Here is a 15,945-nt window from a genome sequence, read left to right as displayed (position 1 = left end):
TCTCTCTCTCTCTCATTGCTACTCTTTCCACCATTTCGTTCTCTTTTTCTTTCGTGCACGTACACGCGTATATAAACTCTCCCCTCTTTTTCTCTTACACATATAAATTCTACACGCGCACGCACACAAATATACATATATACATATACGTACACATATATATACATACATACACACACATACAATTTCCCTTCCCAATCCCTCTTTTTCCCTCTCGCTCGCGAACCGCTGAAAGAAGTCATCAATATCGCGTGGCTTTTCGCTTCTGGCCATCCACAAGGGACAAAACTATTCCCGCGGATGGGCGGAGTCACGCCTAATCCCCAGAGTCAAAATGGAAGTCTCCGGAGACACCCCTCTGTGTCCCCCTTAGAACACTCCCCGAGAAAGTTTTGTCCTATCTCGAGAACGTTAGGCCGGACCGGAGGGTGACTCTGGACGATACTTATACGGCCGCGTAACGTATTACCGAACCAGGAGGACATTTTGCGAATTTCCGTACTCTCTCTTTCTACGGTACGTACAACGGAGGGACTATGGCACTGCCCTAGGATCCTCGAAGGAGAAGACGAGGGCGAACTTTGAGAGCGCGCGCAAGAAAGAGAGAGAGAGGGAGTGAAAGAAAGAAGATAGCAGTGGAAAAGGATACGACCGTTCACGCACCCTTCGCTTCTCGTCCCTCCTCAGGAAAAAAAGGGGGAAAGGGATATACGTGGACCTTCGTTTCTTCTTTCCCTTCGGTTTCCTTCTCTTATTTCTTTCTCTCCTCCACCCTTCGCCTTTTTTCTCCCTCTCCCCTCCCCCTACACACGCGTACGTACGTGCCAATACCTCCGCGACTAGAAGCACGCACGTGGAGACCATTCGAGAATGGCTTTCGATTTCTGTCCTCCTTGCGAAGAGTATCCAATGGGATGTGTACGCTTATATATATACATATATATATATATATATATATATATATATCTCCGAAGGGATGTAAAGGGAGAAGGAATACACAGTGCGGTTTTATACATTTCGTAGGATCGTAGGATCGTAGAATGAAATAAACAGAAACTGGCTGGGTAAAGTCATTTATTAACTTTCACGTTTATATAAATATTGCAATTTTCACAAATTTTTATCTATATGAATTATTCCCGGTATATAATAAAATATCTATATTCCCGTAGAATCATCTTGATATCTCAATATCTTTTTGTAGAAAAGGACACGTTTCTCGTCAGACAGCAACGAGCACGACCTTTCAAGATTCACTTTCATTTTCCGCTTGGCTAAGCGAGTCTTGGAAATCCTCGTGGCACGAGGAGAAGACGAAATCTCGCGAAAGGGAAAAAGAAAAAAAAATGGGGTTTGTAAGTTGCGCGGATAATTCTCAGAATCGGGGATGGTAGAGTTCTCGTATAAGGGCGGCCCTCGCATAGGATAGTACTGGTAGAGGTAAGGAAGAGGAAAGAGGGTTGTCGAGGGTAAGCTGTGAGGGAACGAACGGGGAAGTTGACTGCGATACAAGGAGTAGAATTTCATACAATCTTGAGCAAACTTCCTCCCTCCTTAGAGAATGTTCGCTCTCTCTTACACTCCCTATTTCTCTTTCTCTTTCTCTTGCTCTCGCTCTCGCTCTTACTCTTTCTATCTCCTCTCTGTCTCTCTCTCTCTCTGTCTCTCTCTCTCTCTCTCTCTCTCTCTCTCTCTATCTCACTCTCTCGCTCTCTCTATTTTTCTTGTCCTGACGTTATTTATTTATCGACCTACTTCAGATCTCGACATTAATTTTTTACAATAGTCGACGTATTCATTATTCTTTGAGAAAAATTTTAATACATTTTAATAATTATCTCGATCTATAGACGTAATATTTTTATTTTCATTATCGATCAGTATCATACGTAACAGATACTGAATGATCATAAAGAAATACTCGATCTTTTCTCATCGGTTTATTTTCCAAGAACAAAATCTTTATCTTATTCGTGAGACGCGATGGTTGTCGTAAGAGAGAAAGAAAGAGAGAGGAGTGTTGCGAGGTAAAATGGGGAAAGGCAAAGAAAGAGAGGGATAGGGCGAGTCAGAGGGAGTGGAAGGGCAGAAAGAGAGAGGGAGACAGAGAGAGGGAGTGAGTGAGAGAAAGAGAGAGAGAGAGAGAGAGAGGGAAGGAAGAGATCGAGAAAGAGACAGCGAATCCCACGGGACTATCGACTGCCGAGTCCCGTGGGGCAAGTCGATACTCCAGGGACACCCCGTTCTCCTCCTTGGATGGTACTCCCGCTTTCTCCTCACCTCCTCGTCACCTCTTTCTACTAGCATTCAAGTTCTAAACACTCGACGCAAGCGCAAGAAAGCTCCGTATACTTCGACGTTCCCTCGACTCTTGATATTATATCGTTTCGAAACGACCATCTCGGCCGGGCAACAGTAACTTTTCTTGCTGGCGAAGATAGATATAGTATAAGAGAAAGAACAGATGATCTTTTTGCCTCGTCGATCAGCACCGACGTATTTATCGATAATCGCCGTTAATTTGGATCAAACACTACCAAAGATAGAGCGATCTTCTTCTTCCCAAGGAAGATAAAACCCATTGCCTGTTCTTATTTGGACTTTGAAGAGCAAGGTCATCTCTCTTTCTCTCTGTCTGCACACACACACACACATACTCTCTCTCTCTCTCTCTCTCTCTCTCTCTCTCTCTCTCTCTCTTTCTCTCTCTTTCATTTTAGTCGTGCTTATTTCTCGTAATCGATCGAGTTTCTCGAGTTATTCTCTCGAGGAACTTGTTAGAAAAGAGGAAGTAAATACAGTATCTTCGTTTAAGACTAATAAACGAAAAATCATGCGCTTTCTTCAATCGTATATTAATTGCGATTATTTAATGAGCTATATAGAGTACGTCGATAGTTATTCTAGAGATAGAAAAGAAGAAGAAAAAAAAGAAGGAAAAAAGAAAAAGACAAGAAAAAAAAAATATGAAGAAGGCTCATTACTTTCCTCAGTGCGAGAGATCACATGGAGGTAACGACGTAGTATTACGTAGGACGGCAACAAGCGGTAACAGTGTGCGGTCGGGTTGTCAGCACCGGTAAGTTATTTAGCGGTTGAGGCTGTAGCAGTTGGCAGCGCTGTCTAATTGTAACGGCACCTTTGGGACCGGTATCACTCCCCGCATCCGTCGAGCCACCCACTTTCCACCCTCGTGATCGTCCAACCTCTGTCTCTCTCTCTCTCTCCCTCTTTCCCTCTCTCTCTCTATCTCTCTCTCTCTCTCTCTCTCTCTCTCATTCCGTTTCTCTCTTCCTCTCACCCTTCTACACCCTATTCCTCGTCGGAAACGCTCAGACGCCGTAAACCAAAAATACGACGACACTTTGTCGAAGCATCCGCCTCCTGCTCGTGCGTCTTAGTTTTCTAAAAAAAGTAACTCGTCTTAGCGAGGGTGGAAATACGGTCGAGGGAAGAAAAGAGAGAGAAAAACAGAGAAAGAAAAGTAGTAGTAGTATATAAAGAAGAAAAAAAAGAAATATATATATATATATATATATATATATATATATATATATATATCATCCCATCATATAACTTCATTCGATCGGACATATATGATATTTTTAAATTCCAATAGGTAACGTCTTATGGGGTTGTGCGTATGATTTACTTATATTTAGAGATATAATAAGTTGAGAATACACGCGAGGAGGCCAATTGGTTGACGGAACTCGTGTGGAAAAACATCGACAATTTACGCTGATACGGTATAATATCTCGAACGAAATTCCGCAATCGTCGTAGAACAAAGTATCGAGCTTGGTTGTCGCCTCATAATCGTTGGGTGTCCTCGAGAAAAGCGGCTCTTCTACGTTTCTCTCGTAAACCGGTGTGGAAGCACGAACGTTTGCTTTATTGCCAGAGCTTCTGATATCACGGCGGTTGGTAGCAACATTGGTAGAAAGTGAGACGAGGAAGCAAGCAAGCAAGCAAGCAAGCGAGCGAGCGAGCAAGCAAGCAAGCAAGGAAGTAAGCGAGCAAGCGAGTAAGCGAACGAATGAACGAACGAACGAACGAACGAGTGAACGAGCATGCAAGCGAGCGAGTGAGCGAACAGGCTGGCAAGCAGGAAGGCAAGCAGGGAGGCAGCAGCATTATCTTCTCTCTGTGAGGGTGAGAGAGGGCGAATGCCCTCCCCATGAGATCACCATGGCAACCCCTGCACGGCCCGCTACGGCGTCCTGTCCTGCGTGCTTCCATGTCCTGCCAACATGGCGACTGCTAACCTCCCAAACTCAGACCAACGACGATAACTGGAAAGCCTCTTGCTCTCGTTTTGTCTCTCTCTCTCTCTCTCTCTTTCTCTCTCTCTCTCTTTCTCTTCTTCCTTTACTTGCCTCATCTTCTTTTTCTTATTTTTTTTCTTTTCTCCTTTCTCTTTCTTCTACAACGTAAGAATTCGTCGACCCGCTTTGCATTCGATCCGGAAAAGAACCGCTCGTCTTTGTCGAAGGAGTAGAGAGAAGAAGAAAGAGAAAGAGAGAGAGAAAGAGAGAGAGAGAGAGAGAGAGAGAGAAACTCGTGCCACCGTACTAAAGGAGAGAGAAGGATAGAGAAACTTGAAAAATCATCTTCAAGGAACGAAATCTTATCTCGGTCCGCACGAGTTTATGACCCTCGACGTGCTTCCGTAGATTTGTTCGTAGGCTGAGACAACTTGAGTATCGTTCGTGCTAGCTAGCGCGTTTTATTACAATTGCTTGAGTTAACAGTTCGGATTATATAGAACGATCTAAGCATTGATAAAGATTTTTGATTAAAAATCGTAATCTGTAACGTTATTAAAATCATATTATTTCCATAGATATATATACGTATAGATACGTTTAGATATGTGTAATCCAAGATGAATTTATAGATTTTAATTATATCCTTATATAAGAGTAGAATATATATAATAATGAATAATATATTATAATTTATCATTAATCTGTAAATACTCAATGTATTTATGTATATTACGAGAAATGATAATGTCGGCAATGCCGTGATTTACATTTCACATTTCACCACGTGAACGACGAGTTCTGCATCGTAGTAGAAGATATTAATTACTACGCACGTTAAGTCCATTCGTTCGGTGATTCTTCACATCCCTCCCATTCATCGGCACGAAAGAACGTCCATAGGGAGAAATTAAAAACGTGGCCTGCGGCAAAATTAAGACATATTTTTTAATAAAGCCCGATAGCGATCCCATTTGCCATTGCGACTTGCATTTTGAGGGGGTTTTGCGGTTTCCGCCGGAATAATCACGAAAATCAGACCGTTACACACACACACACATACACACACACATATATATATATATATATGCATATACTTGTATAGGTACGTACATATAGATACTCCAAACGAAAAAGCATGGAACAGGGTGGATATCTAAGGGAAGTTAATGCATAATTTATGCGTTACGATTACTATCGCTTTTACCTAGCTAGCTAGCCAGCATCCTGGAATTATTATATGCTCGACATAAAAGATTTATTCTCGATTAAAATTTCGATATATCGATATTTTCGCGCGCCCTATATTCCTTTTTTTCGAAATGTATAGAAAAGATATCGCATAAGTTACGTTCGATTTTTATCTTTTCTTGTATCATTGATCGAAGTAAAGAAAACAAGAATTAATAAATAAAAGTATGAATTAAAAGAATAAAAAATAAAAAGAGAAAAGAAAGAAGAAGAGAGAGAGAGAGAGAGAGAGAGAGAGAGAGAGAAAGGAAAAGAGAGAGATAGAGAAAGAAAAAGAGAAAAAAAGCAAAACGATTGAAAGTAAATGAAGAGAGCAAAAGAGGCCAGAAGAAAGATAGATAAAGAAGGAAAAGGTAGAGAAAGAGGAATTGAAGAGAAAGTTCCGAAGCATACTAGTCGTGGATTTTACCGAGTTTCGAACTAGGTACTGCTCTTCAAAGCGGGTTGCCTATCCGGTGGGAAAGGGCTGAGAAGATACGCAGGGATAGGATGGTTTCCCTCGCTAAGTCTGTTAAGGAAGACTCACGAGTTTCCTCTCAAAGGAGCCGCGAATATTAAAATCACATTTTAACCTTCCCGCTTCGAGGACAAACTCGAAGCTCAAGCAACAAAGTTAATGGGAATTAAACGAACTCTTGTTCGCGAACTTGCGTCCCTGTTATTATACATACCTATATAAACCCTGTGATATATTATATTATATATGCGGCGTGTCGTACATTGAAATTATCGAAAGGAAAAAAGAAAGAAAGAAAAAAAAAGGGCGAGAGGAAAAAAATGGAAGGAAAAAAAAGAAAAAGAAAATAAATAAAAGAAGAATTGATTCCGAAAGGAGCATTCGTCATCCGTTCACATGTATAGTAGTAGTTTAGTTACAGTTTTAGCTTTAACACGTATGTATTCTATGTATACACTAGCCATGGAATGTAGTTTGTTTCGGATAAATGGATTCGTATTCGATAGATCGAAACGAAACGGATATCGAGAGCTTCGAGAGGATTTACAGGCACAATGGATTGACGCTCGCATCAGATTCCGTTAGACATAGTAGACGTATATACGTTTATGAATGTATACATACAGATACGAGTCGTTCATCGTACGATAGTCGAGTTTAACGCGGTTATGTTGTTTCGCTTGTTGCAACTTCAGATTTATCTTGCGCGAAATAATCTTACGCATCGCATTTTCTCTCCGAGTACGAATGGCTGTATCGCGATATATAGATATATAGAGAAACGAGTGTATATGTATTTATATATTTATATAAATACATATGTGTATATATGTGTTTATGTATTTATATATTATATATTTATATATTAAATATGTATGTATGTGTATATATATAGATGTAGACACATATCTACACAGTCCTTTTTCTTTTTCTCCCTCGGGCAAAGGAACATGTATGCGTGAATGCGTGTCTGCGTGAGCATGCGCGACTTACGAGCGTTTTTGTCGATATTTGACAGCGGCAACTTTAGAGGGTCCTAACCGCCCTTTCCGTGGCCTCAGGGGGCTCCGTATCTAAATGCAGGCATTAATAAATCGCGCGTACACGCGTACACCTACAGGGCTTTCTCTCTCTCTCTCTCTCTCTCTCTCTCTCTCTCTCTCTCTCTCTCTCTCTCTCTCTCTCTCTCTCGCACTTAGATACGTACACATACCGACGTGCAAAGGAATCGTCCTCCGTCGAGTTAAGTCGCTTTACTCTGGCGAAGGGAAGGTCTGATGCGTTTATGGAAATGGTTCGTGCTTTGTCCGAGAATAGCCGAAGGCTGAAGGATAACGAAAATAGGACGAATTTCCGAAAGGTAAATTCGTCGACGTTAGATAAATGTTAGATAGTTGTAGAAAATAAAAGGGAACATATTGCACGGAGGATTGAGTTTCGATTATTATTATTTCTTGTAAATTTCGATTGAAATAAACTCGGTCATCGTACATCGTATGTCGTAGAAGTAAACGCACGTGCTGGTACTCCTGTTCCTTGTTGCTATTGCAGTTACTGTTGCTATTGCTATTGCTATACTACCTAAGTGTATATATAACGTGGCTCTCATTCTTAGACTTGAAATCATGCATCTTTCATCAGTCCCCCGAGCAAGGAGAGCGGTACCGAGTATAGTCTCGTTGGATCGGTGCAAGGCGCGGTGCACCGGCTTTAACGTTAGTTAATAGTTACAGCCAACTACGCGATACGTGGTAAATCGTCAGTTGATGCGTCGTACGTGCGCGCGAGGCAAATCTAGTTATGGCAGCAGGCCTCTCGAGCCGTCTTGTTGCTTAATGTGATAGACTGCCATTAGGGGCATCTCGCTGTCGTGACGAGGGGTCAGAGGAATGGAAAGGGGAGTATAGAATATAGTGTAGGATAGGAGAGAGAGAGAGAGAGAGAGAGAGAGAAGTAAGAGAGGGTGGTGACGGTGGGTGGTGGATAGTGCAATGGTGGTTGTGAGCTTGCAGAACGTAAGGAGCCCACGACAGGGTGCGTTAGTTCGATCCACGTTCTAACTACTAAGACGTATTACTTGGGCTATGAATTATGCAGCGTCTCTCTAGTACCTTAGCGAATAGCCTTAGCTCTTGTAACATCTTAGGACTTAGGCAAACGGTACCCTCTCCTGTCTGGAATTTCGTTAACTTGCCCTCCCGTTGCGTGTACACGCGAGAGCACCTGATTTCCTCCTCTCTTTCGTAAACACAAAGACACGCCGGTAGCTATGTCCTCGGTCCTAATTTCTCGACAAAGTGGAGCTTTGAATGTTTAATTCGTAGAGCTCGAGATTTATCGGGAAGACATCCTCGAAACTTTTCCTCGTTGCCAAGACAGCTCTCTTTCTCTCTCTCTCTCTCTCTCTCTCTCTCTCTTTCTCTTTCTTTCTCTCTGTTCTTCTTCTTCGTTTTCTTCTCTTTCCTTCTCTCTGTCTATCTAACGCGCATACGCATATAAACTCTTACGTCACTTTGGTAGGTACGCTGTTTGTGTCGTCAGCTCAGTGAGAGGAGGTCAAACAAGCGCTATCACGAGTAGTTCTCTCTTTTCGCTCTTACGAGACCTTACGAACGAGTCAACGCTGAGGTACCCCTAATATTTTCTCTGCTCATACGTTCGTCGGACTTGTTGGCTTTCATGTAAATTAAATTCACCTTCATTTAATTTCTACGGACAACGTGAAAATATAGTGACATAGACCAACTTAAAACTCCTTATCCGTGGAGATTAGTGGCCCAACATTAATTATTTAGCATCGTTCCTTGCACCGTCCACACACCGTCTATATATATTTACTATTCTTAACTTTCACTCAAGAGTGATGGTATTTTACCACACGTTACATTACTTTATCCATGCGTACATATGTATATATATATGTATATGTATATGTATATGTATATATGTACGTACTTACGTAGATGTAAACGTGTATGCATGTCACTTATGTCACGTTTTAAGCATATTTCGATCGTATGGAATAAAAGAAAAAAGTTAAAAAATATAAAGGGGAAATGAAAAAGAAGGAAGATATCGTCTAATCCCGATTGAAATACTTTTCATTGATGAGCGTAACCTATACACGGAAAATTATTTTCCGAATTAGTCGATGGTTGCATACGATCCTTCTTAGGTACTTCCTATCCTTAATACTTCCTGCGAGTAACTAAAGGAGAAGGAGGAGGAAGAGGAGGAGGAGGAGGAGGAGGAGGAGGAAGAGGGCGAGGGTGAGGAAAGGTAGAGAATCCAAAGAGCTGGTAGATGCTGGATGACGTTGGTGCAGGAGTAGAAAACGAAGGGGGTGTGGCGAAGGTGGATGAAGCTGGTGCAGGGGGCGTAATGGAGGTTGGTTAAACATTAAGCATCCCCTGATACCTTGCTAACCCCTTACTAACCCCAGTTAAGGTGTATGCAAGGTATACAGCTCTAGGTGCTTTCCTATATGTTACGGACCTCCGTACACATTCTTACTAATTGACGTCCTACGCCTCTGCATTATGCACTTGCGATTACTCTCAGGCGTTCTCTTACTAAAATATATCAGATCGCTCGTAGGCTGTGTTCTTTTGCTATCGCCTTGATAGAAGGATCGACCTTGATCCAAGAGAGAGGAAGAAAAAGGAAAAAGAGAGACAAAGATAGATAGATAGATAGATAGATAAATGATAGATAGATAGAGAGAAAGAGAGAGAGAGAGAGAAAGAGAGAAAGAGAACAACCCTTTGAACGTCGATTCGAATCTAGCTAGCTTCGTTTCCTTGACCTCGATGCTGCATTGACCCTCCCTTTCATCCAGTGGAAAGGTCTCGCAGAGCGCGTGTCTCCTGTAGCCTTTTGCCAACGACACAAGGTCGATCGATCGATCGCACTCAACATATTCTTATAAGATCGACATTAATGAACTGGTAGAACGACGAAGTTAGAGACAAAATTCGACTGTGAAGAATAGTAATGAGGTTTCTACTAAAGGAACGACTTTTCGTGGTCGATAAAATCGCTGAGTAAGGATCGATCGAATTAATAGGTCATTAGTATACCATCGGACACGCCCTTCGTTTCCTTTCTCTCTCTCTCTTTCTCTCTCTCTCTCTCTCTCTCTCTCTCTCTCTCTCTCTCTCTGTCTCTCCTTCGAGTAAGCCGGAATCTTCTAATTCCATGGGGACCGTATCCGCTAAGAGCGAGCTTTCCTTAGAGCGGTATCATGCAATGAATTCTGAACGGCGTTCTGCAAATGGCTCGATCGTTCGGGTACGACGATAAAATATCTTTATTTAAAAAGAAAGAAATCGAGAGGGTAGGAAGGGACTCGATCGATTGGAAATCTTTCTCTTGAATTTACACCGCGTTATATCGGTTCTTTTTATGGTGACGACGAGGACAAGGACAATAGCGGAAGGGTGGGAGGGAGTAAGCTAGGAAGGAGTTTTGAGAACGGGAGAGGCTGAAAACATGATTAAAGATTTTCCGACGTGGGAGAAAATGGATTTCTGATACGCGTAATGCCACCCTATTTGGAACTATTACGCGTAAGTCCCCTAGTAAGCTCCCTATATCCATTCGCTCTCTGGTGGAAATATATTTACTAGATCAGAAGGTACTTACTCTTGACTTGGCCCTCGAGCGAATAGTATAACGGGTGACTCCTAAGGATAATGTTAGCGAAACGATACATCAGTAAGATTTCTATGTTCTTAGTTCATTAAGATACCTTTCGATAGGTACAGATATAAAGGAGTAAAAAAGTATATAGGAACAAATAGCGATCGATCGATTTTTTAATCGGACAAAGAAAAAACGTACGGAGCACCGATGTGGAAAGTAAAAACCTCTAATTGGTAAACGGGAAATATAAACAAGCAAACCGGCATGCGAATGGCAATGATTTATTGCAAGGTTTGATTGAATTCATTTGACTCTGTTTACACGATAGCCACTCGCGCATTTCTCGCCCATATTCCACCCCCGTCTGTTCAAGCTTGCTCTTTCTCTTTCTCTCTCTCTCTCTTTCTCTCTCTCTCTCTCTCTCTCTCTCGATATTTAGACTTTTCCCATTCGCGCATGTTATTTTTTTCGTCGATTCCGTTCGTTCGTTCGTTCATTCGTTCGTTCATTCGTTGCCGCCGCCGCCGCCGCCGCCGCGAAGTTGTTCCCTGTAAAAGTTGAAACAGCGGACGATGCACGTTTTTTTTCTACGTGCATACTACCGGCCACGACGCCTGAACCATAGACGGGTTTACCCTTCCACCCCTTATCGTTCGAAAGCGTAAAGCTTCGTTTTATTTCATTTTTGTTCGGTACGTTGGAATGGGCCGCCACTGTGCCTAGTCTCGAGAGCCGACATGGGGATGATTTCGTCGATCGTCCTGCGCATGTATCTTTTATTCGACGTTGATTCCTCGTTAGCAGTACAATAACTACCTTGGTATATATATATATATATATATATATATATATATATATATATTATAGAGTATATTCTCGTATTAGACACGAAGGAAAATTATGGCTTTGTTTGCATCGGTATCGTTCCGACGTAATTTATCTATACGAAAATATATATATATATATATATATATAGATGATATGCATATATATTGGATGACATTCCTCATTTGAGTTTTTTATACGAAATACAATTAATTATTGGAAAATTTTTCATGTTTTTCAAATAATATAGAATGTTTGTCTTTAAGAAATAAAAAAGATAATTGGAACTTCTTTTATCTTTCTTGTAGATATATGAAGGAGATTCTTTGTATTTTTTTCTTTTCTTTCCTTATTCTTTTTATTTCATGCTTCAGTTCCCATCCATTTAAATCCCATAAAAAACATCGAGCAAAATATTTCTCATAATGGGTTCGATGAAAAATCATGGACACTTCTCGTGTTTCTCTTTCATAACACCTTAAACGTTATTCCGTCTAAAAGGAACGTGAAAGCCCTTAAGTTTTACACGTCGAACGCGAGGACTTGCTAGGAGTCTTCCGATGCTTAGAACCCTTGCACGAAGAAGTAGATGATGGGTAGATGTAGGGGTAAAGAGAAACGAGGTATCTACCGGGTGTTCCTCTCGCGTCAATCCAGAATAGATTTTTCTTCGTGGAAGCTTGCACGAGGTATACGAAGAAGAATGAAGAGAAAGAAAGCGACAACGGCGAAGGAGAAAAATCTAATAGACTATCGAAATCGAGTTTGAACCCCTGTAAGAAACTACCCCCGTCTAGAACGACACTACTCTCTCTCTCTCTCTCTCTCTCTCTCTTTCTTTCTTTCTTTACGAGCTATGTTCGCGATACAGCACCATCTCTATATCTTTCTCTCTCTTTCTCTTTCTCCTCTATATTTCTCTGTATCGGAGAGAAGGGTGCCCGAAATGAAATCCAGTTCGCATTTGAATCAGTCGGTAACGTAATCCATTAGCCTCTAACAGCCAATGCTTGGAGGATGATACTGTAGGAAACGGAGAAGAAAGCGTACGAGGTATCGTGTAATACGACACGTCGAAGTGTCGTTAACGATTAGTCTTCTCTATCTAAAAAATTTCTATACTATCTCTGACGAATCCTTTAAATGTAACGAACACCGTTGAAAAAATTAAGTATCCCGATCGATATACACTATAGATAATCTAAAAAGGTACGAAATAGAGGATAAAGCATAGCGATAGATAGAGGGATGTCGACTGTCATATTCTTTTTTTATTTCTGTTCAGCAACGAATCTCTTTCATCTCCCATGGCGATACTCTTCTAATGTCGATAAATGCCGCTATCGGCATCGAATCGATCTCGACAGGTCGAGATAAGACAAAGATCCACGAAATGTTCGACGATATTTTCCCGTGACAGTGATTCTCAACTGTTGATCTTTAACGGTTAAAAAAAAAAAAAAGAAAAAAAAAGAAAAAAAAAAAAAAGAAAAAATTTCTTCCCTATAAAACATCTCGACGATAATATAGGTAAAAGAAATTTGAAAATGAGTTGGAACTATTTCGAGAAACGTTATCGAGTCGTTCCTGTTGTCTTCGTGCTCGTCGTCGTACCAGTTAAAGGGCCACTTTACGCCCGGTAGTATCGTAGATGTAGGTAGTACGCTCGATGGCGTTCCTATCTACGAACGACTAGAAGGCGTCGTCGTCGTCGTCGTCGTCGTTGTCGTTGTCGTAGTCGTAGTCGTGTAGTCTTCGTGTTGCTCGGCAGCCTCGAGCGCAACGAAGACATCCTGTTTAGAGCAAGATCCACGATAGCGATAAGCCGAGGTACAATGCTTTGAATACCCATCCAGCATTCGCGATACCATCTTAACGTTCTCTAAGAGTAAACGAAATTAAATTCGCTCGACGCTTTCGAAGAGAAAGAGAAAGAGAAAGAAAAGAGAGAGAGAGAGAGAGAGAAAGAGAGAAAGATAGAGATAGATAGAGTGCATTCTCACTAAAACTACAAGTCCTTCGAAACGGATACGAAACGCGTGCTACGCAAGATCGATACCTTTCTTCCCCTTTTCTTTCTCGCAACGAAGAATCAGCTTTTTCTTCATAGATGGTGTTACATGTTCGACACGATCAAATATTTAACAAATTCAATAGATACTTAATGTAAGTGCATTATTACTTTTCCCCGATAGATCAGTAATTTTTTTTCTATTTTTTTTCTTCTTTTTTTTTTTTTTACTCGAACATTTCTTTCACGCATATAATAAAAATGAAATGAAACACTAATTTCAACGATATTATCACCGTATAATGTATCTATTATAAACTTAATGAGAACGATGATATACGAAATATCTTGTTTATTTCATTCGAAGTTATTAAAACGATATATCTTTCGACGAAATTCATCGTCTTTTCTTTCTAACGCGTGAAACAAAAAAAAGCGTGAACGTAGGCGCGTATATAAGAGCATAAAAGGGATCCTCGAAATAGCAGCTACCCTTCGTATTCTGTTCGTTCGATGATTTGCGCGCGCGTGTATTCGGAGTAAGCGAAAGAAGAGAGAGAGAGAGAGAGAGAGAGAGAGAGAGAAAGAAAGAGAAAGAGAAAGAGAAAGAGAGAGAGAGAGAGAGAGAGAGAGAGGGAGGGAGAGAGAAAAAAAGAAAAGCTAACACGCTAGTCGAAGGTATGTGTTTGATTTTTCCATGAAGTCCCGGATCGCGGGAACGCACTCCGCGGGGGGATGACAATGTACTCCCACGGGAATGGAGGCCTAGCAGCCACCCAGAAAACCACCCTTCTTCTATCTCTCTTCGCGTCTCGGCCCTCCTGATTGTTTCCTACGTGTCTCCTACGCTTTTTCCGATCTTCCTCGTACTATCGCCTATATATTCGGGAGTTTTCGACTAGCTCGCTCTCTCGTTCGTTCATTCCCTTTTCTCCTCTTCTCTCCTCTCCTCTATACTCCTCTCCTCTCCTCTCCTCTCCTCTTCTCTTCTCTTCTCTTCACTTCTCTCCTCTCGTTTCCAACATCCACGAACCTTCAACGATCCGCCATCTCTCTCTTTCTCTCCCTCTCTCTCTTTCTCTCTCTTTCTATTTCTCTGTCTCTCTCTCTCTCTCTCTCTCTCTCTCTCTCTCTTGCTCTCGCTTAGAAACGGCCGCGGCTTCCAGCACGGCACAGTCGAAAAATTTCCTCGAATTCAATATCCCTCGATATTCTACATAATTCATGAAAATTGAGCCGCCGGCTTTTTTGCCTGAACCCTCCACCTCTTTTTCTCCTTCCTTCCTTCCTTCCTATTCCCTCTCTCTCTCTCTCTTTCTCTCTCTCTTTCTCTCTTTCTCTCTCTCTTTCCGTTTCTGTCTATCTCTCTCTCTCTCTCTCTTTCTTTTTCTCTCTTTCTTTCTTTCTTTCTATCTTTCTTTCTTTTACTCTAACACATCTTCACGTCCTACATATAGGAACGTTTCCTCGTAGACGAAAGCCAGCAGTGCACCAGTTCTACTTCGATCTCGTCTGCGCGCGTCTAACTTTCTATCGTCTCTCTCTCTCTCTCTCTCTCTCTCTCTCTCTCTCTCTCTCTCTCTCTCTCTCTTTCGTCGGTTTTTCACGAACACCCTCCCACTCGCATCGTTCACCCTTTTCTATCGACGTCAAGCTTCTAGGACAACTCGACGATGCTCGTTCGTCTCAAAAATCGTCACGTTTCTATTGTTTCAGATATTTTGTTTTCCTACTACCCTCCCTCCCTACCTTCTTCCTTCCTTCCCATTCACCCCTTCTCCCTTTATTTTTTTCTTTTAATAATAATAATAATAATAAGAATAATAATAATAATAATAATAATAATATCTTTTATAGGTGACGATTTTTTTCCTGGCTTTTTTTTCTTTTCTTTTTTTTTTTTAGAAAGATTAGTCTGTAAGATGTCGTTTGACATTTACACGAGAAAAGACAAGCGCACATTTTTTATAGTATATATATATATATATATATTTACATATATAGACGATACCTTACGTAGATACCTAGAAAGGTCGAGAAACACGTGGTCAGGTAGATCGGGCTAAGGGGCCGGCGTTTAATCTAAAGAAATACTGAATAATAGAGGCGAGTTAGACGAGACTCGCGATTGGCTTATACAGTATTCAAGGTTGCTTTCCAACAAAATTCACCTTCTAATTAAGTTCTCGTCTTTAGAGGAGTGTTAAGCAAGTTGTCAACCATTTAACTAGCTTCCCCTACTCTGTTTTCAGATTCTTCCTCAAGTTCTTTCTCAAGTGCAACCAAAACTGCCTTAAGAATGCCGGCAATCCGCGTGACATGAGACGATTTCAGGTAAGACCATTAAAAACTTTTTTATCGTCGATATTATTAAGAATTCAAATTAACCGTTGTTAACCGTTCAGACTTTATATGGGGTCATATAGAATATATGAAAGTAAATTTATCGTCATTGGCGCAAAATATCTTTACCGAGTAATCGGAGTGGT

At 41.2% G+C, this 15,945-nt stretch overlaps 1 protein-coding gene across 6 annotated transcripts in view; it reads left to right on the top strand.

Moving 5' to 3' along the window:
- Positions 1-15,945, top strand: part of LOC124949847 (transcription factor collier) — an 82,351-nt gene that overhangs the window by 56,458 nt on the left and 9,948 nt on the right. For all 6 annotated transcript variants that reach the window (XR_007101178.1, XR_007101179.1, XR_007101180.1 and 3 more), the window contains exon 7: positions 15,709-15,790. Coding sequence is in view for 3 of the 6 variants with exons in the window: in XM_047495579.1 (XP_047351535.1) it covers positions 15,709-15,790 (82 nt within the window). In the remaining 3 variants the exon portion in view is untranslated. The remainder of the gene's footprint in view (positions 1-15,708; positions 15,791-15,945) is intronic.

The sequence above is a fragment of the Vespa velutina genome, chromosome 6, assembly GCF_912470025.1.
Source record: "Vespa velutina chromosome 6, iVesVel2.1, whole genome shotgun sequence".
NCBI classification, from domain to species: domain Eukaryota; kingdom Metazoa; phylum Arthropoda; class Insecta; order Hymenoptera; family Vespidae; genus Vespa; species Vespa velutina.
This window is presented reverse-complemented; position numbering and strand designations above follow the sequence as displayed.